Source organism: Melanerpes formicivorus, unplaced genomic scaffold (assembly GCF_026170545.1).
Source record: "Melanerpes formicivorus ecotype bairdi unplaced genomic scaffold, bMelFor1.0.p_v2 SCAF_23, whole genome shotgun sequence".
NCBI lineage: Eukaryota > Metazoa > Chordata > Aves > Piciformes > Picidae > Melanerpes > Melanerpes formicivorus.
In genome coordinates, this window is record NW_027142375.1 from 2230712 (window position 1) to 2251966 (window position 21255).

At 48.2% G+C, this 21255-nt stretch overlaps 1 protein-coding gene across 1 annotated transcript in view; it reads right to left on the reverse strand.

Annotated features, from left to right (window-relative positions):
• Positions 1 to 21255, reverse strand: part of KAT2B (lysine acetyltransferase 2B) — a 54311-nt gene that overhangs the window by 7892 nt on the left and 25164 nt on the right. Inside the window, 8 exon segments of the mRNA XM_068152317.1 lie at positions 1082 to 1225; positions 3160 to 3270; positions 8798 to 8924; positions 10538 to 10746; positions 13095 to 13231; positions 15948 to 16073; positions 18588 to 18694; positions 20619 to 20810. Coding sequence (XP_068008418.1) covers positions 1082 to 1225; positions 3160 to 3270; positions 8798 to 8924; positions 10538 to 10746; positions 13095 to 13231; positions 15948 to 16073; positions 18588 to 18694; positions 20619 to 20810 — 1153 coding nt within the window.

Below are 21255 nucleotides of genomic sequence, written 5' to 3' on the forward strand. Positions count from 1 at the left end.
AAGGTCTCTTCCAACCTGGTCAATTCTATTCTATGTCTGTTACTGTACAGTTAGTAAGGGAGAATTTAATGCTTCAACTGCAAAATTCAACTGCCCGGGGACTTGAATGGAAAAAAAAGCATTCTGACTGAAAAAACAGGAAAAACAAAAAAAGAGAAAAAAAAGAAAAATAAGAAAGAAAAATCAAAAAGGAAAAATAAAGAGAAAAACAAAAAAGGAAAGCAAAAGAGAAAAACAAAAGAGAGAAAGAAAAAAGGAAAACAAAAATATAAATTAAAAAACCACAAAAAATAAAAACAAAAATAAAAACTATAAAGGAAAACAAAAAAAAGAAAGAAAAAGTAAAAAATAAAAAATAAACAAATAAAAACAACAAAAAGGAAAACAGAAATTTAAAAATTAAAAGAAATAAAAACAAGAAAAACAAAAAGGAAAAACAAAAAAGGGAAAAATAAAATAAAAAGAAAAAAAGGGGAAAAATAAATTAAAAAATAAAAACAAAAAAAGGAAAACAAAAAATTTAAAAATTAAAAAAATAAAACCAAGAAAAACAAAAAGGAAAAACAAAAGAGAAAAACAAAATAGGGAAAAAGAAAAATAAAAAGAAAAAAGGGAAAAAAATAAATTAAAAATAAAAACAACAAAAAGGAAAACAAAAAAAATTTAAAAAGTGATAAAAAGAAAACCAAGAAAAAACAAAAAGGAAGAACAAAAAAGAAAACCAAAGAGAAAACCAAGAGAGACAAACAAAAAGGAAAAAGAAAAACAAAAAGAAAAACAAAAAAGGAAAACAAAAAAAGGGGGAAAAAAAAAGGAAAATAAAAATAAATTAAGAAATAAAAACAACAAAAAGGAAAACAAAAGTTTTTAAAAAGGGAAAAAAAGAAACCCAAGAAAAACAAAAAGGAAAACCGAAAAGGAGAACAAAAGAGAAAAACAAAAGAGAAAAACCAACCAAAGAAACAAAACTAACAAATAAAACCAAACCAAAACCCCCACAAAACCTAAGCTGGCACCAGCTGCATTGTTTGGAAGTATCTGCAGGGATTCTAATGCCAGAGCATTTCATGGCAGCCTTTACCTCTTTCTGCTTCTTAATGATGACAGAGAATTCGGTGTAGGGGATTTTGGGGTTGAGCTCGCAGCCCATCAGCGTGGCGCCCTCGTAGTCCTTGATGTAGCCAACGTACTTCGCTTTCGGGACTTTAATATCTTTGGAGAAGCCCTGGAGAAGCAAGAGCTGAGGTTGGTATGACCCTGTTGGCACTCTATATCTAAGTGAAAGGCTTGAGATTTAGAACCAAACTAATCCCAATGTTAAAACATCACAACAGAATAAAGTTACAGACCACCTCATCTTTAAGTGAAAGGCTCTGACGCGCCAGGGGAGGTTTAGGTGAGGTGAGGAGAAAGTTCTTCACTGAGAGAGTTGTTAGCCATTGGAATGTGCTGCCCAGGGAGGTGGTGAAGTACCTTGAGTACTGTGTCCAGTTCTGGGCCTCTCAGTTTAAGAAGGACATCGAGACTCTTTAATGTGTCCAGAGAAGGGCAACGAGGCTGGGGAGAGGCCTTGAGCACAGCCCTGTGAGGAGAGGCTGTGGGAGCTGGGGTTGCTTAGCCTGGAGAAGAGGAGGCTCAGGGGTGACCTCATTGCCCTCTACAACTACCTGAAAGGAGGTTGTAGCCAGGTGGGGGTTGGTCTCTTCTCCCAGGCAACCAGCACCAGAACAAGAGTACACAGTCTTAAGCTGTGCCAGGGGAGGTTTAGACTTGAGGTGAGGAGAAAGTTCTTCACCGAGTGAGTCATTCATCATTGGAATGTGCTGCCCAGGAAGGTGGTGGAGTCACCGTCCCTGGAGGTGCTCAAGAGGGGATTGGATGTGACACTTGGTGCCATGGTCTAATCATGAGGTCTGTAGTGCCAGGTTGGACTTGATGATCTTTGAGGTCTCTTCCAACCTTGGTGATTCTGTGATTTAGACCCAAATTCATTCTAATGTTAAATTATAGACAGTACAACAGGGCAAAAAAGTCACAGAGCATGGGCCATAGAGCTGCAAACACCTTTTCATGGGAGTCACCTGACACAAGGATAGTTAATTAATGTTATGTACAGGAAAAGAAGGGTGACAGCAGGGCTAATCAGATGGGAGAAAATACTTTTACTGTGGACAAATTTCCTGAATTTTGCCCCAAATGTGCTATTTGAATATTAAAGGATGCTACTTCTGCAAGTGTTAGTCGAGGGAAGCTGCTGTTGAAGTTGGGATGGCAGCAATTTCACAAGCAAAAAAGCAAATCACATCCTGGGCTGCAGCAAGAGAAGCATAGCCAGCAGGTTGAGGGCAGGGATTCTCCCCCTCTGTTCCACTCTGGTGAAACCCCACCTGGAGTACTGCATCCAGTTCTGGAGCTCCTATTACAGGAAAGATCTGGAGGTACTGGAAGGTATCCAGAGAAGGGCAATGAGGATGAGTATAGGGCTGGAGCTGCTCTGCTATGGAGACAGACTGAGAGAGTTGGGGCTGTTCATTCTGGAGAAGAGAAGGCTCCAAGGAGACCTTCTTGTGGCCTTGCAGTATCTGAAGAGGGGCCATAAGAAAGCTGGGGAGGGACTTTTTGGGGTGTCAGGGAGTGATAGGACTGGGGGTGATGAAAACTAGAAATGGGTAGATTCAGATTGAATGTTAGGGAGAAGTTCTTCCCCATGAGAGTGGTGAGATGCTGGAACAGGTTGCCCAGGGAGGTGGTGGAAGGCAGGGAAGGAGAAGCTAGTACCTTCCCCTTGTCTTTGACCAGGGAGGTTCTTGTGCTGTTTGTTAATTGCAAATACCTGTGAATATTGTAAACCCTGGCTACTTTGTACCTATTCATTGCACTTTTGCTTGTAAACACAGCATTTATTTAGTTCCAACTGGGCTGATCTGGCAAAGTTAATGCTGGGGGGAGGGGAAATTTCAACCCACCACAAAGTAAAATGCACTGTAAGCCAGTACCTTTACACAAGATGAACACAGGGCACACTTTGTAGACAGAAGAAACAGACAACATAAAACTGCAGTGTGCATTTTGCCCAGCTGCCTTATCATGCCTGCTTGCTTTGTTCATCACTGCCACACGTTCACCGCCGGCCCCGAGCGATTTCTTCCCCTGACTTACTTGCTTTTTGAAGTACCCGATGGCATATTCATCTGCATATGTGAGGAAGTTGAGAATGTTGTGTTTGATGTGGTACTCCTTCAGATGGTTCATTAGGTGAGTCCCATAGCCCTGTGTGGGAGAAAAGAGACCAAGGTGGCCTTACTGCCATCTTATAAAGAGATAGCAGAATTCTGGGTTTGAAACATTGCAGATTCCAGGGTCCGCCTCCTGGACTGCCAATGGGTTAAGGCCAATGGCATCCTGGGGTGCATTCAGAGCAGTGTGTCCAGCAGAACCAGAGAGGTTCTCCTCCTCCTCTACTCTGCCCTGGTGAGGCCCCACCTGGAATATTGCATCCAGCTCTGGGCTCCCCAGTTCAAGAGGACAGGGATCTGCTGGAGAGAGCCCAATGGATGGCTACCAGGATTAGCAGGGAAGTGGAGCACTGCCCTGTGATGAGAGGCTGAGAAACCTGGGGCTGTTTACAGGTCACAAAGCACTGGAAGCTCCCCAAAGGGGGTGTGGAGTCTCCTCTGGGGACTTTCCAGACCCAACTGGATGCCTTGCTGTGTGATCTGCACTAGAGGCTGTGGTCCTGCTCTGGCAGGGGGGTTGGACTCGATGATCTCCAGAGACCCCTTCCAACCCCTGACATCCTGTGAGCCCCACAGAATACATTGTCCTGGGAGATGTAATTCAAGCTGCACAGGAATTTCTTTTTCTTCTGAAGTTATACATCAATGATTAATGATTAATGATCTCACCAATAGCAGAGCTGGTATATAGCAAAAATGATTAGCCTTATCAGTTAAAAATGGCAAAGCAGCAGTGATACCAAAATTACTCCTCCTAGAGGAGCCAATTCTGAGCCAAGGTCTCTGTTTCATCCTATTCTGTGTACCTGCAGCAGAACCAGCCTCTGCCTCACAGGACTTACAATCTGAATCTATCACAGGGCATAAAAGGGAATAGTGAAGCAGTTATTACCATAAGAAGGAAAAACTGACTGAGTTGATAATCAAATAGCTGTGCCTTCTGACTGCACACAGGGATCATTTCCATTCTCATTCAACCTCAGAGTAAACAAAAGGTTGCATTTATTCATATTTCCAAGTAAGTTATGGTCTTCTCTTTCTGAGGTGAGATGAAGAAATATGACACAGAGAGCCCATGACAGGGTGTTGTTCCTGCATATGTTCCAACTGTAATGGCATCAGAGACTAACTGAACCAGAGGGCTGGAGCACCTCTCCTATGAGGACAGACTGAGAGGGTTTGGACTCAGTCTGGACAAGAGAAGGCTCCAAGGAGACCTTATTATGGGTATCTGAAGGGGGCTACAAGAAAGCTGGGGAGGGACTTTTTGGGGTGTCAAGGAGTGATAGGACTGGGGGGAATGGAGCAAAACTAGAAATAGGGAGATTGAGATTGGATGTTAGGAAGAAGTTTTTCCCCATGAGGATGGTGAGAACAGATTGCCCAGGGAGGTGGTGGAAGCCTCACCCCTGGAGGTTTTGAAGGCCAGGCTGGATGTGGCTGTGAGCAACCTGCTGTAGTGTGAGGTGTCCCTGCCCACGGCAGGGGCTTGGAACTGGCTGATCCTTGAGGTCCCTTCCAACCCTGACAATTCTGTGATTCTATGGACACATACAGAAATATACAGGGAATGACTCTGGCTCCTCTGTTCTTGAAAACTTGGTGGGGGGGGGGAGGAAATACTTATGAACATTATCCAGAAAAATAAATTAGAGAACACATGCTGCTAATTTTGTTCCCAATTTAATAGCTCCAGATGTGGAAACAGCCAGGTAAAAGCAGAGGTGGCAAGTACTGAAAACTCAATACAAAACCATTTAGTAGTGACACATTTCCTTCAAAATGCTACTAATCCAAGTGCAAGGTGTGTGAGTTAGTCCTTCCTTTCCAGCACTTTGTCAGGGAGGGATAGCACTGGGGGGAGTGGAGCAAAGCTAGAACTGGGGAGATTCAGACTGGATATTAGGAAGCAGTTCTTCAGCACGAGGGTGGTGAGACACTGGCACAGGCTGCCCAGGAGGTGGTGGAGGTTTTGAAGGCCAGGCTGGATGTGGCTCTGAGCAATCTGATCTAGTATGAGGGGCCATGGCAGGGGGGCTGGGACTAGATGATCCCTTCCTACTCCAGCAATTCTATGACTCTATGACTCAGACCTCATGTTTGAGGTTTAGACCTCATATGCCTAAAAGCAACCCCTTCTGAATCTGGGAAAGTTCTTCAAGCCATATGCTCACTTGTTAACGTGGCACACATCATGCCTGGCATCAAATGCAAAGCAGTGGTTTGACAGCTGATGACCTGCTAATTGGCAGAGCAGTTCTTAGAACCCAGATGTGCTGGAGATGATGAGAGACTGTCTAACTGCACATCTGGGTTGTCAGGTTTTTTGGAAGAGGCTGAAAACTCTGCATGGAAAATGTTAATTGAAAAACACTTCCCTTAAATACAGGCTAGAAGTTTACCAGCTACTCAAGCTCCTGATTTCATGGGCACTTGAAACACGGCAGTTCTCCAGCATTTGACAAAAAGTGTCAACTTTGTCTCAAACAAATCCCAGCAGCTGTGATGGCAGCACTTCAAACATGTTCTGCTAGCTACTATTTTTATAACCTTCACAGGATTTAGTCATTCTTACATACAGGTCTGCAGCCCTCAGTATAGGAAGGACATGGACCTGGTGGAGAGGCTCCAGAGGAGGGCCATGAGAATGATCAGGGGCTTGGAGCAGCTCTGCTGCGAGGACAGGCTGAGGGAGCTGGGGGTGTTCAGCCTGGAGAAGAGGAGGCTTCAGGGAGACCTAATAGCAGCCTGCCAGTACCTGAAGGGGGCTGCAGGAAGGATGGAGAGAGACTGTTTGCAAATGCCTGTGGTGACAGGACAAGGGGCAATGGCTTCAAAGCAGAGAAGAGCAGATTTAAACTGGATGTTAGGAAGAAGTTCTTCACTATGAGGGTGGTGGAACACTGGAACAGGTAACAAAGGAAGGTGGTTGAGGCTCCTGCCCTGGAGATATTCAAGGTGAGGCTCAAGGTGGCCCTGGGCAGCCTGATCTAGCTGGGGATGTCCCTGCTGACTGCAGGGAGGTTGGACTGGATGAGCTTTGGAGGGGAGCCTGAGGGAGCTGAGGGCTCTTTAGCTTGGACAGGAGGAGCCTGAGGGTGACCTCATTCATGTTTGTAAAGATGTGCAGGGTGAGTGCCCAGAGGCTGGAGCCAGGCTCTGCTCAGTGACACCCAATGACAGCACAAGTTGCAATGGTGGGAGCTGAGGCATAGGAAGTTCCATATGAATGTGAGGCAGGATTTTTTCCCTGGGAGGGTGACAGAGCACTGGCACAGGCTGCCCAGGGGGGTTGTGGAGTCTCCCTTTCTGGAGATATTCAAAACCCACCTGTGTAGGTGATCCTGCTCTGGCAGGGGGGTGGATTGGATGAGCTTTTGAGGTACCTTCCACCCTCTAACACTCTGTGATTCTATGATTTGATGCTTTTAAGACAGGCCACTGCTTTCTAACACCAGAGCCAAACAAAAACAAATGCAACTTAAGTACTACAAATTGTAACAGATTTTCGATCCTACTGTTTGCCCTTCCACATTCAGAGCTCTTTCCTTCGAAGCAGGGCACACAATTTCTGCACATTCACCTTCTACAAACTAAACTGAATTCACCTACTGCCTCTAGTTTCAGTTTCAACTGAAGGGAAAAAAAAAGAACCACAAAAAACACCAGCCCCAAAACTACAGCACCATCTAATGGCAACCTCCTGAATGAAATGGTCAGAGATCTGCCTGCAGATCCTGGAAAGCAGCAGGAAACTCCTGGGTTCATAGTGCTCCACATTCTTTCAACAAACCACTAATTCTCACCACCCAGAGAATGTTTTCACAGAATCACAGGATGTCAGGGGCTGGAAGGGATCTCAAAAGCTCATCCAGTCCAACCCCCCTGCCAGAGCAGGATCAGCTACACCAGGTCACAGAGGAACACATCCAGGTGGGTTTTGAGTATCTCCAGAGAGGGAGACTCCACAACCCCCCTGGGCAGCCTGTGCCAGGCTTCTGTCACCCTCACAGGGAAGTAATTCTTCCTCATGTTTCCACTGAACTTCCTATGCCTCAACTTCCCCCACTGCCCCTTGTGCTGGCATTGGGCATCACCCAGCAGAGCCTGGCTCCAGCCTCTGGGCACTCACCCTGCACAGCTTTATCAACATGAATGAGGTCACCCTCAGGCTCCACCTCTCCAAGCTACAGAGCCCTCAGCTCCCTCAGGCTCTCCTCATAAGGAAGATGTTCCACTCCCTTAATCATCTTTGTGACTCTGCACTGGACTCTTTCAAGCAGTTCCCTGAGCTCTGTTTTGAACTGAGGGGCCCAGAGCTGGACACAACACTCCAGATGCAGCCTCAGCAGGGCAGAGTAGAGGAGGAGGAGAACCTCTCTCCACTTACTAACCACAGCCCTTCTAATCCACCCCAGAATGGCATTGGCCTTCTTGGCCACAACAGCACATTGCTGGCTCGTGGTCAACCTTCCACCCACTAGGACCCTGAGGTCCTTTTCCCCTTCACTGCTCTCAAGGTCAGTCCCCAGCCTAGGGTTCTTCTTTCCCAGGTGCAAGACTCTACACTTGCCCTTGATGAACTTCATTCTGTTTCTTCCAGCCTGTCTAAGTCTTGGTGAATGGCAGCACAACCCTCCTGTGCCCTCATGCAGGTCATGCCATTAACTCAAGAAAAGTGTACAGCACAAACCATGTGCTTGTTTGAGATGTCAGGTTGTACCTATTCCTTTTCTGTTAAGATACAGAGTGGAAATTGCTGGAGGCAGAGGAGTGAAGAATGTAAGAATGGGAGCTACTGACCATTACTGTGCTGAGAAAGACTTCATTTGTTTGACTACATGTAATCCTGCTATTGTGCTGATGATTCTAAATGGTCACATTTGTCTAATTGTGTGTGTGTGATATTCAGAATCACTGTGTCTGCCAAACCCTTCTTCTGTTTGCAGCTCAGCAATGTATTAAATGTGACTAATAAAGGTAAGGGCATATGCAGCAGTGAATGGATCACAGGATGCTAGGGGTTGGAAGGGACCTCCAGAGATCAAGTCCAATCCCCCTGCCAGAGCAGGACCACAGACCTGGGGCTGTTTAGTCTGGAGAAGACTGAGAGGGGATCTGATCAATGGCTATCAATAGCTGAGGGGTGGGTGTCAAGTGGAGGGGACCAAGCTCTTTTCAGTGGTGCACAACAATAAGCCAAGGAACACCAGGGACAAGCTGGAACAGAGAAGGTTTCAGCTCAACATGAGGAGAAACTTCTTTACAGTGAGGGTGTGAGTACCCTGGAGCAGGCTGCCCAGAGAGGTTGTGGAGTCTCCTTCTGTGGACACATTCAAACCCCACCTGGCTGCATTCCTGTGCAGACTCCCCTGGGTGATGCTGCTCTGGCAGAGGGGTTGGACCTGATGATCTCTGGAGGTCCCTTCCAACCTCAAATCTACTGTGATATAATCTAGTGCAGGTCACTCAGGAACGCATCCAGACAGGTCTTGAAAGTCTCCAGAGAGGGAATGGGACTCAAATGTAGCTAATAAACTCCAGTAGAGAATGATTGTTACCTTGACTTGCTCATTGGAAGTCACAGCACAGAAGACAATCTCGGTGAATCCCTGGGAGGGGAACATGCGGAAGCAGATGCCGCCGATCACACGACCGTCTTTTATTAATGCGAGTGTCTTGTGTTTCCTGGGTGGGCAGAAAGAACAGCCACATGGTACACACAGTGTCACCACCTTCCTCTTTATTTGAGAAACTTGATTCACTTCTTTCCATGGTGCTAATACAACTCTTTAGGCTCCTGTTACCTGCTTGCATCTACATCAGTTACTCTTTTAACGTCACGCACTGAATTTGCCATCAGATTCACCACTCAGGTAGCAAGGTCCTGGCCTTGCCAAGTACTCCTTGATACTAGGGACAATGCCCAGTATGTAAGAGCTGTATTGCTTTCACTGCATCTATCACATCTATTGCTACCACTGCATCTATTGTTGACAGTTGTGCAGTGCTCAGAGTGTTTTTGCCCTGACTAAATTAGTAACCAGTGGAGTTTACAGGACAGCAAGTCCCTCCTCAAGGAGACTTCTTGTCTCACATGTACCCTATAGCTAAGTCCTTGGGGTAGAAATGTTGTGGGAACATACTGGTCAAAAGGAAGCAGGCTCTACAAGAAACACAACAGTGCAAAATTGGACACTTCTGAGGAGAGCCTCCCTTCACACTTCAGCAGCTGAGGCACAATTCAGTCTGGGCACGAGGGTACACAGAGGAAGTCTGAAGATGACACCAAGCTGGAGGCAGGTGTTGAGCTGTTAGAGGGTAGAAAAGCTCTGCAGAGGGACCCTGACAGATGGGTGGAGTCCAAAATGATGGCATTGAACAAATCCAAGTGCCAGGTGCAGCACTGTGGCCACAACAACCCCATGCAGTGCTACAGGCTGGGGTCAGAGTGGCTGAGAGCAGCCAGGCAGAAAGGGACCTGGGGGAACTGGTTGACAGCAGCTGAACATGAGCCAGCAGTGTGCCCAGGTGGTCAAGAAGGCCAATGGGATCCTGGCCTGCATCAGAAAGAGTGTGGCCAGCAAGGGCAGGGAAGTCATTGTGCCCTGTACTCAGCACTGGTAAGGCCACACCTTGAGTCCTGTGTCCAGTTCTGGGCCCCTCAGTTTAAGAAGGACATTGAGAGACTTGAATGTGTCCAGAGAAGGGCAATGAGGCTGGGGAGAGGTCTAGAGCACAGCCCCGTGAGGAGAGGCTGAGGGAGCTGGGGGAGAAGAGGAGGCTCAGGGGAGACCTTACTGCTCTCTACAGCTCCTCAAGGGAGGTTGTAGCCAGGTGGGGGTTGGCCTCTTGTCCCAGGCAACCAGCACCAGAACAAGAGGACACAGTCTCAAGCTGCACCAGGGGAGGTTTAGGCTCAATGTGAGGAGAAAGTTCTTCCCAGAAAGAGTAATTTGCCATTGGAATATGCTGCCCAGGGAGGTGGTGGAGTCCCCATCCCTGGAGGTGTTTAAAAAGGACTGGATGTGGCACTTGGAGCCATGGTCTAGTTGTCCTGAGGTGTTAGGTATTGGGGAATAGGTTGGACTGGATGATCTCTGAGGTCTTCTCCAACCTGGCTGATTCTATGATTCTATGTGCAAGCTGTGCATGCTGCTACAGCCAATGGGTCTTCCTGAAGTGCTTGCAGTCTAGTAGCAGCCAAAGCAAGGCAGGACACCTGCACTGATACAGAGAGGAGCAGCACTCTCGGTTAAGGAGTGATGTCTCCTGTGCAATCCCTCTCCAGCAGTACTCACGGATCAAAGACCAAGCGTGTGATGTACTCCTTTGGCATTCGAGGCAGCTGGTGGGAGAACACATTCTGCAAACCAACCAGCCACATCATGATCTTCTTATTGGGCTTCTGGTTCAAGGAGTTGCCCACCACGTGGAATTCGATCACCCCCCTGCGCTCCTCCAGCCTTGCTGCCTCGTCCCGGGCCGAGTGTGCCGAGAGGAAATTGGTCTGTGCCTCAAGAGAGAGGAACAAAATCACATTGGAGATTGCACACCCTCTGATGGAAAAGCCTTCAGGAACAGACAAATGAAACCCACTCTTTTTCTACAAAAAATCCTCTTTTGCAGAAGCAGAGCTCCCAGTGCTCACCCTTCCTGCAGCAGAAGCGCCGCTGCGGCGTGAGCTGGGTGTGAGCCTGCACTGCAGCGGACAGGGCTTATTCAAACTTCCTTTGGTAAAGGGTAGCTAACAGCAGTGACAGTTATGACTCAGCAAGCTCCAACATCTCTCAGGGGAAGGCAGTCATCCAGCTGAAGCTTGTGCCACTAAGTCTCCATGTTTCCTTAATGCTAGGCAGCTCAAATGCAGTGGACTCACCTTTGCATGCTACAGATCACACGTGCTAGTGGTGCTGTAGGTAAGGTCAGACTTTTTCATTTCAGTAGCACTTTCCACTATTTATGCCACTACCACTGTGCCAGCAGGGCAAGGGAGGTGATTCTCCCCCTCTACTCAGCTCTGCTGAGACCCCACCTGACTACTGCCTCCAGTTCTGGAGCTACTGACTTTGCTGTTACACATCTAGCAATTGCATCCATATCTTTGAATGGAGATAAAATTAATACAGACTATTTATTTCACTTTTTTTCCTCCCCCTCAAGACCATTTTGCAATTCCAAAACATCCCTAACATGCACATACTGTTTACTTTTCAAAGCAAAGTTTGGCTGCTGGCTTTCTAGTCACTGCCAGCCCCAACAGCCAGGCTGGCACAGCATCTGTAACACACAGAGCCATCAGTCATAGCATAGAGTTTGGGTAAGAAATGTAGGTGGCTCCAAATCTTCAGCAGTCTCTAGCTAAGCCTTGGCAAATGAGCTGCTGGCAAAACATAACCTGGCAAGGGGAACAGAGGGAGGAAAAACCAGGAAAACAAAACAAACCCCCAAAACCCAAACAAACAAAAACCAATCCCCAACCAAGCACACTCACAAACCCCCCACAACCAAAAACCAATCCCCAACCAACCACACACACAAAAACATCACAAACAAAAACCAATCCCCAACCAACCACACACACAAAAACATCACAAACAAAAACCAATCCCCAACCAACCACACACACAAAACCCCAAAAACAAAAACCACAATTGAACAAAAAAATCCCAAACACCCCCAAAAACTCAACTGAAAAGTGCAATGGCACAGATTTGCATTTCTGTTTGGCTTTTAATAGAATTTAATAGACCAGACCAGGTTGGAAGAGACCTTCAAGATCATCATGTCCAACCCATCAACCAATCCAACCCACCCAAACAGCTAACCCATGGCACCAAGCACCCCATCAAGTCTCCTCCTGAACACCTCCAGTGATGGTGACTCCACCACCTCCCCAGGCAGCCCATTCCAATGGGCAATCACTCTCTCTGTATAGAACTTCTTTCTTACCTCCAGCCTAAACCTCCCCTGGTGCAGCCTGAGACTGTGTCCTCTTGTTCTGGTACTGGCTGCCTGGGAGAAGAGACCAACCTCTGCCTGGCTACAACCTCCCTTCAGGTAGTTGCAGACAGCAATAAGGTCTCCCCTGAGTCTCCTCTTCTCCAGGCTAAGCAGCCCCAGCTCCCTCAGCCTCTCCTCACAGGGCTGTGTTCCAAGCCCCTCACCAACTTCGTTGTCCTTCTCTGGACTTGTTCCAGCAAGTCAACCTCCTTCCTAAACTGAGGGGCCCAGAACTGGACACAGGACTCGAGGTGTGGCCTAACCAGTGCAGTGTACAGGGGCAGAATGACCTCCCTGCTCCTGCTGGCCACACTGTTCCTGATGCAGGCCAGGATGCCATTGGCCCTCCTGGCTGCCTGGGCACACTGCAGGCTCATGTTCAGCCTACCATCCACCAGCACCCCCAGGTCCCTCTCTGCCTGGCTTTCTCTTTCAGCAGAAGACATAAAAAAGAGCAGCTGTGGATGGTGATGCCAATCACTGTGTGGATCACCCATTTTGCACCAGACAGAGGGTTTCAATTCCCATCTCTCATTCCGATGCAGAGTTTGCACCCTGTTTACCTTCTCTCATGAGCTACATAAAATGCACACCCTGGAACTGCTCTGTAGCAGAAATATCTTGGGAAAACCAACCTGGGATCTGCTTTTTTTGCTGCTGCTGGTTTGCAAGTCTCTCTGCAAGCAGCACACAAGGCACCAAATGTAGAACCACACTTGGTGTTTGCTCACCTAATCACACTCTGAAAGTGTCTGCTTTTCTTACTGACAGCATGACTCACAGCTCACCACACTCTCTGCATGCAGAGTTGTTAAAACCTGGCTAATTTCAGCAGCAAGTCTCTCTGTTTCTCACCTCTGGCCCAAGCATGGCTGCAGGATCGGTGATGGTCGACATTACTTCATTGATTAACTCAATAGGAATGTCTCCTACAACCCTTGGTCTCTTGGGATCCTCCAGAGAATAGGGTTCGTTGGTTTTCCTCTTTTCCCCTAGGCAATAAAACCAGGACAAATTAGAAACAGCCCAACCATAATCAGAATTAACTGACAGCCAGCTGCCAGGAGTGGCCTCTTTAGAACTGGCCTGGCCAGCAGCTGAGAGGTAGGTCTTGGCAAACAGGGGATCTCCTGTGCGTTCCCTCTGGTAGGGAAACGCTAGGGGAGCAGAGACACCCACCAGGAGCTAACAGCTCTCTCCTTCAGGATGAAGAGTCACAGGCATTGCCAGGGCAATGGCAGCCACACCTTTAAAAGCCCTCAGGGAGTGCTCATAGCACACTTCCACCACCCTCACTGAGGGGTGTCCATGTGGGAGGCCCTGGCCTGCTCTCTGCCCAGGCCAGGGTAGGTGGCAGCCCCTGCAGGCAGCCTGAGGCTTGCTGCAGGTACCCAGGGAAGGCCAAGTACCCTGGGGATACAGTGATGAGCTGCAAAGCCATTAGCTGGCAGGTTAGTGGGGTAAGCCTGTGGGGGGGGGCTGGGCAAGGTGCAGCTCTGGCAGGGTGCTGAGCTGTGGGCAGTCCTGGGGAGCCAGCCCAGCTCCATGCTGAGCTCAGCTGTGGCTCTCCTCCAGGGACCAGAGAAATTGGCTGAATTTGTCAGAATGTGGCACCTCAGCCAGGGCAGGGGGCAGAGGTTTGCAGCTTGTGCAGAAGGGTGCAAGGGAGGGTGCTGAAGCTTGGCCAGCTCAACCAGGAAGATGGACCAGCAGCTGTTTGGGCACCAGTCCAGGCAGCAGCACTCACCCTACCCAACTCTCCAAGCAGAGTGGTGAGCACTAGTCAGAGATGAAAGGCTGCATCTCTGGCTGGGGAGGTCTGCACCATCCACCAGCAATGTGCTCTGCTGGCCAGGAAGGGCAATGCCATTCTGGGGTTTATCAGAAGGGCTGTGGTTAGTAGGTTGAGAAAGGTTCTCTTCTCCCCCTTCTCTCTGCCCTGTTGAGGCCTCATCTGGAATATTGTGTCCAGTTCTGGGCCCCTCAGTTCAGGAAAGACCTCAGGGAACTGCTTGAAAGAGTCCAGTGGAAAGCCACAATAATGATTAAGGGAGAGGAACATCTTCCTTATGAGGAGAGACTGGATCCTGGAGGATACTGGCACAGGCTGCCCGGGGGGTTGTGGAGTCTCCCTCTCTGGAGATATTCAAGACCCTTGTGGATGCTTTCCTGTGTGATCTGCTGTAGGAGATCCTGCTCTGGCAGGGGGGTTGGACTGGATGAGCTTTCAAGGCCCCTTCCAGCCCCTAAGATCCAGTGATTCTGTAATTCCAAAGGCAGCTTGGGTGAATAACTTCAGCCCATATTTCTGTATAAACTCTCTCAAAAACCTTCCTTGCAGTGACTCCCTTCCACTTACTTTGCTCACCTCTAATAAAAAATACAAACACAATCTACTCACTCTCCCTGCTAAGATCATTTCATAACCTGTCCCCCAAAGAAAGCTGCAGTTTAGGATCCACCTTAAGTTACCCTGCAATTAACACCAAGGCTAAGAATTCATTTAGCTTTTTCTCCTTCCTTGAGGACTTACTTTAAATATAAGCTTGTGATCACCTCTCTGACCTAGAAACCTTCCACAAGCTCATTAATCCTGAGGTGTTTGGAACAGCATTTATCAGGATCATGTATGCATTCCTCAATTCTTTTTCTCCAAGTAACTCCTTCAGGTTCTCAATGTAACCTGATTGGTGTCTCTGGGCACAGTTGCAGTACCTTGAACCAAGAAGGATGACTGCTATTTGCTTTTTTACTTTAAAAAAATCAATAGCCCCTTCTACTCTTTTATTTAAACTGAACCTTGTTATGGCTCATAATGCAGGCACTGCAGGTAAAATGCTCTTCAACAGCCTCTGTCCACCAGTCTTTCCCCCTTCAATTTCATTTAAACAAAGCTGGGGTTTTTTTCCTCCCCACAAATATAATTTCACTTCATAGATTTCATTTCATAGAATGGTTTGGGTTGGAAGGGACCTTAAAGATCATCCAGTCCCAACACCCTGCCACGGGCAGGGACAGCTTCCACCAGAGCAGGTTGCTCAAGATTTCATCCAACCTGGCCTTCAACACCTCCAGGGTAGGGCATTCATGGTCTCCCTGGGCAGCCTATTCCAGAGTCTCACCACCCCAGTACTGAAGAACTTCCTTCTCAGATCCAGTCTAACCCTGCTCTCCCTCAGCTACAAACCATTCCCCTGACATCCTGTGAGCCTGTGAATGTGTTCTTTTCAGGAGAGATTCCCCCTTGTCCTGTCTCTAGACACCCTCATGAAAAGTCCCTCTCCAGCCTTCCTGTAGGATCCCTTCAGGTATTGGAAGGTAGTTCCAAGGTCCCCTTGGAGTCTTCTCCTCTCCAGGCTGAACACCCCCAGCACCCTCAGCCTGTCCTCACAGCAGAGGTGCTCCAGCCCTTGGATCATCTCAGTGGCCTCCTCTGGACTCTCCTCTGTAGAAATGCCCTCAGGCTATTTGAGAGGCAAGATTTTGCCCCTTTCCTGACTATAATTCTTCATCCTGACTCCTTTTAGCCATGGCCAATACTTCTGCAAGTTAAACATCACCACAGTGGAGAAAGAGTACATGTGTGCACGTCCTTGAGCAAAACCCCTCAAGGCTGCTATTGCAGAGTGAAGGCAACGCTCGCCATGTCCTGCAACTCCCCAGAGCATTGACAGAAGAAGCCAAAAAGCCAGTTTCCCTCTTTATTACCTAGGTTTGGGTCAAGGGCAGAAGAAACTTTGCAAGCAGGACTCATATTGCCGCTGCTGGGTTGCTCCAGAGATGAAGGACTTGCACTGTATGAGACGGATCTCGCCACAGGAGGTGGATTGATAACTGCAATGGCATAAAAGACAAATGCAAGCAAATAGTCAGGACATGGAACCCAGAAAGGTGCTGACTGTTGCAACACTGGACTCAATTTCACACCCACCATCTGAGAAGTAACAGCTGATGTCATGCAACAGAGCAGTGCTACCATTTTGCAAGCAAAGGTAGAGCTTTATCTCGACCTCTCTTTCTAAGCTCTGCCTAAGGAGGGACTATACCACTGCTGGCTGCCAGAGACAGCAAATACCAGGCTTCATTATTCTGCAGTGCTGAGCACAAGCTAAGAAAGCAAACTTCCTTCACGTGTCTGCCAAGCCTGCTGGCATTTAGCTTCATGAAAAGGCTTTTTGTAAGGGTCTATTGAAAAGCCAAGTCTCATCATTCAGCTTCAGCCATCCACTTTAACAGCACTCAAAGACTTGCAGGACAACCCACACTCAATAGAGGGAGAAGAAGCTGTTGCACCAACTGAGAAGATTATTATTTCCAAAAGCTACAAACTAACAATTCTACCATTAAAACCAAAACCAAACCAAACTCTTCCCAAGCTCAGTTGTGGCAAGATTTTTGGCAGGCAGACAGTGAGGGCACTGTTGAGATGACAGCTCGCAGTCTGAACACCTGCAGTCATTGCCTCTGCATGCCTTTCTCCTGCTGTCATCACCAGCAACACCCAGTGCCTAAAAGGTGTGCATTAAAATAAACTATCACAGTACCACAGTGCAGCAGAGGTTGGAAGGGACCTCCAGAGATCGTTGGATCCAACCCCCCTGCCAGAGCAGGGTCACCCAGGGCAGTCTGCACAGGAATGCAGCCAGGTGGGGCTTGAATGTGTGCAGAAAAGGAGGCTCCACAACCTCTCTGGGCACCTTGTTCTAGTGTTCTGTCACCCTCACTGCAAAGAAGTTTCTCCTCATGCTGAGGTGAAATCATCTATGTTCCAGCTTGTCCCTGGTGTTCCTTGGTGGCTTATTACTGTGCACCATCAAAAAGAGCTTTCCCCCCTCCACTTGACACCCACCCCTCAGCTATTGATAGACACTGATCAGCTCCTCTTGCATTCTTCTCTTCTCCAGACTAAACAGCCCCAGGGCTCTCAGTCTCTCTTCACAGGGGAGATGCTCAAGTCCCCTAAGCATCCTCATGGCTCTCCCTTGGACTCTCTGCAGCAGGTCTCTGTCTCACCTGACCTGGGAAGCCCAAAACTGGACACAGGATTGCAGCTGTGGTCTCAGCAGGGCAGAGCAGAGGGGGAGAAGAACCTCCCTAGCCCTGCTGGCCACACTTTTCTTGCTGTCCCCCAGGATCCCATTGGCTCTCTTGGCCACAAGGGCACCTTGCTGTCCCATGCAGAACTTGCTGTCCACCAGCACTCCAAGGTCTTTCTCTGTGGAGCTGCTTTCCAGCAGGGCAGCCTCTAACCTGTCCTGGTGCCTGCTGCCATTCCTCCCCAGATGCACTTGTCCTTATTGAACTTCATGAGGTTTGCCTGCACCCAGCTCTCAGCCTGTCCAGATCTCATGGGGTGGCAGCACAGCCAGCTGGGGTACTGCAGAAATGCACATGACAGTGAGCTCCAAGAGCAGCCTGGTTTTAGAGCTGCAATGAACTCGTGGCTAAGGCAGAAGCCACTGGACTCGATGATCTGCGGAGGTCCCTTCCAAGCCCTAACACTCTGTGATCCTGTGAATTCACCAGTTCTCAGTGCAGACCAGGACTTTCCCACCAAACAAAAAGCTTGCATTTGTTACAGTGGAATTTCACTGACACTCCAGGAAGTTTCCTATCAGATAAAGTGCTGACATGATGGTTTGGTCAGCTGGGAAGCAACAGCTTTTGAAAACACTGACTCGTACAGAACACTGAATCAAATACCTGGGAACTGAACTCAACCCCTGAGCTGCAAAAATGGATTTCAAATACTTTAGAGCAGGACAGAAGAGGAGAAGGGGAAACTGAGAGTCCATCATCAGTGTCTCCCTACAGGTGAAGGGATGCCTTACACTTCAGTGCCCTAACTGAGAAGAAAACGAAAGCTGCAGAATAGCTAGTGAGGCACATGAATAAGAAACAGAGGCATGGGAAAAGTAAAGCCCCAAGGTAATCAAAAGGGGGTGCAAAGGCAATGAGACATCTGACATGGAAGGTTGCTACTTCTCTAGTGCTTGGGAGATTAAGGACTGGCATGGGTCCTCATGCAAGCAGACCATTGTGCAGCAGGTGACCCACTGCGGCCGTTTGCTCCCTGACTATTCTCACTTGCCAAAGCTGAACTGCACTTCTGCACCTGAATGCTCAGATGATTTGCCTCAGTGCTCAGCCTGCTCTATTAACACCTCAGCTAGCTGCATTTCGTCATCACAACGGGATCTTGCATGAGGAAGCAGCAGAGGATCAGACACAGTGTGGGCTCCTATCGATTAAGCTGCATATCTAAGTCGTATTGCTTAGAGTTCATCACTTGTACAGGTTTGTCTTTTCACTCAGGTGTTTCCCAATCCATCACTAAATGCAAATTACCTGTCTGGATTCCTAGCTGTCCAGTTTGGGAACTAGACACCATGAAATCCTGATCCCAAATGGGAGAATTCGGGCTGTACACTTCTTCTTCCAGCATTGACAGAAACCTAGGCACAAAGCCAGGTGAAACATTAACTCGGCAGCACCATTCAAACATGCTCTGTTTCACATACACAGTTTCAACCTATTTCAACTTCAAAGTACTTCCTGATTCAGTACGAAAACGCTGCTCTTCTACTCTGTCTTAAAGAAACCCAGATGCACACCCAATCACAAGGCAGAGTAGATACTAAGTGTCTTAGTTCTGTGGAGTGCTTTCACCTGTGAAAATTCATCTTTGATTATCAGCAATATTTATCTGATATGCAAATGCAGGGACAGTTACAAACTGCTTTTACAGAGCAAGCCTGTGCACTAAGAAGAAAGCTGTAAGTTGAGAGGTGCCAAGGTACTGGGACATAATTTGTCATAATGGTCTGTTTAGACAAGCCAGAGCTCTGCAGATGCACTTGGTCTCTGTCCCTACACATTAATAAAATCCCAGTGTTAGCTCTATCAGCAGTGCTCTTAGAAGATACTTTCCTTCCTTGAACTGGCCTGCTCCAACATTTAATTAGAATCATAGAGTTGTTAAGGTTTGGAAGGGACCTCAAGGATCAGCCAGTTCCAATCCCCCTGCCATGGCCAGGGACACCTCACACTACAGCAGGTTGCTCACAGCCACATCCAGCCTGGCCTTAAATACCTCTAGGGATGAGGCCTCCACCATCTCCTTGGGCAACCTGTTCCAGGATCTCACCACCCTCAAGGGGAAGAATTTATTCCTAACATCCAATCTGAATCTACCCATTTCTAGTTTTGCTCCATTACACAGAGGCAGAACCTGGGGGTGTTCCCTGTGCCTAATATGATGCAGCTGGGGCAGGCAGGAACCCTGCACTGAAGCCAGGCAGGAACCCTGCACTGAAGCCAGGCACTACCTTTATGCTCTGAGCTGCAGCTCATCTGCAGAGTTCATTCTGTGTAACACCAGCAGAGAGATGAATCCTTCAGGCAAGTACAGCCCATCAAAGATTTAAAACATTATCCATATTGCCCCCAGATCATCAGCAAGCAGTGCTTGTCTGTCCTTCTGTTCACCCAGCAGAATATCAGAAGGAATCACAGCATCATAGAATTGTTAGGGTTGGAGGGGACCACAAAGCATCCAGTTCCAACCCCCCTGCCTTGGGCAGGGACACCTCACACTACAGCAGCTTGCTCACAGCCACATCCAGCCTGTCCTTCAAAACCTCCAGGGATGAGGCTTCCACCACCTCCCTGTGCAACCTGTGCCAGTGTCTCACCACCCTCATGGGAAGAGCTTCTTACTAATGCTTTTCAAATTGCTCATCTAAGCTGTAGAAGGCAGTGGCAGCACAGAGGCATAGGCACACATCCTTCCTCCACAGATGTGCCCCTTCTATCAATGTGGTGCTAAACCACTTTTGTTAATGCCTTTTTTTAGGGGGCAGATCATAATCTTATTCATAGAATGCACTAGATTGGAAGGGACCTTTAAAGGTCATCTACTGCAACCTCCCTGCACTAAGCAGGGACACCCCAACTAGGTCAGGGTGCTGAGAGCCCCATCAAGCCTGAACTTGAGTATCTCCAGGAATGGGGCTTCCACTACCTCCCTGGGCAACCTGTGCCAGTATTCCACCACCCTCATAGTAAAGAACTTTACTTCCTAATGTCCAATCTAAGTCTACAGCTCTGCAGTTTGAAATCATTGCCCCTCGTCCTAGTGCCACATGCCCTTGGAAGCAGTCCCTCCCCCCAGCTTTTTTACAGTCCCCCTTCAGGTACTGGAGAGCCAGAGCCTTCTCTTCTCCAGCCTGAGCAACCCCTGGTCCTTCAGCCTGTCTTTGTAGGAGAGGTGATCCACCCCCTGGTCATCATTTTGAGTCGCAGGTGCCTTTTCCATGCCCATGCCCAGGCTGCTCAGTGCTGGTTAACCCTGAGTGCAGGCACACTGGGAGCCCTTACTTGGGAAAATGGGTGAGGATGAGTGTCCGTTTCTCTTGAGGAAGCTTGTCTTTCTCTTGCCTGGCCTGCTCCAGCAACTGCCTTCTCATGACAGTGAAGACAGAGCGAAGCAGTGTCCTACCGAACACCTGGGTGGTTTCATACCGAGGTAGACTGTCACAGAACTGAGGGACATTGCAATAACAAAGCCACCTGTAAGGGGGGGGAAATCAGAACACATAATTAGGATTGTCTAACATATGTATTAATGCAATAGAACCACCACCCACACCATTCAGAATGCAGCTGAGAACTACATGACAGCTTCACTTCAGTGAGGCTTTGGATAGTGTCTCCCATAACATGCTCACAGGAAAGCTCAGGAGAGGTGGCACACACAGCTGCTCTGTGAGGTGGACTGAATGCTGGCTTGACAGCCTCAGAGGGTTGTCATCAGTGGCCCAGAGTCAGCTTGGAGGCCTGAGGCCAGTGGTGCTCCCTGAGGATCAGTACCAGCGACGTGGCCTTGTGGCCAAGAGAACCAATGCAATCCATGCATGGGTTAGTTGTCTAGCTGGGTTGGATTGGTTGATGGGTTGGACATGATGATCTTGAAGGTCTCTTCCAACCTGGTCTAGTCTATCCTATCCTATCCTAT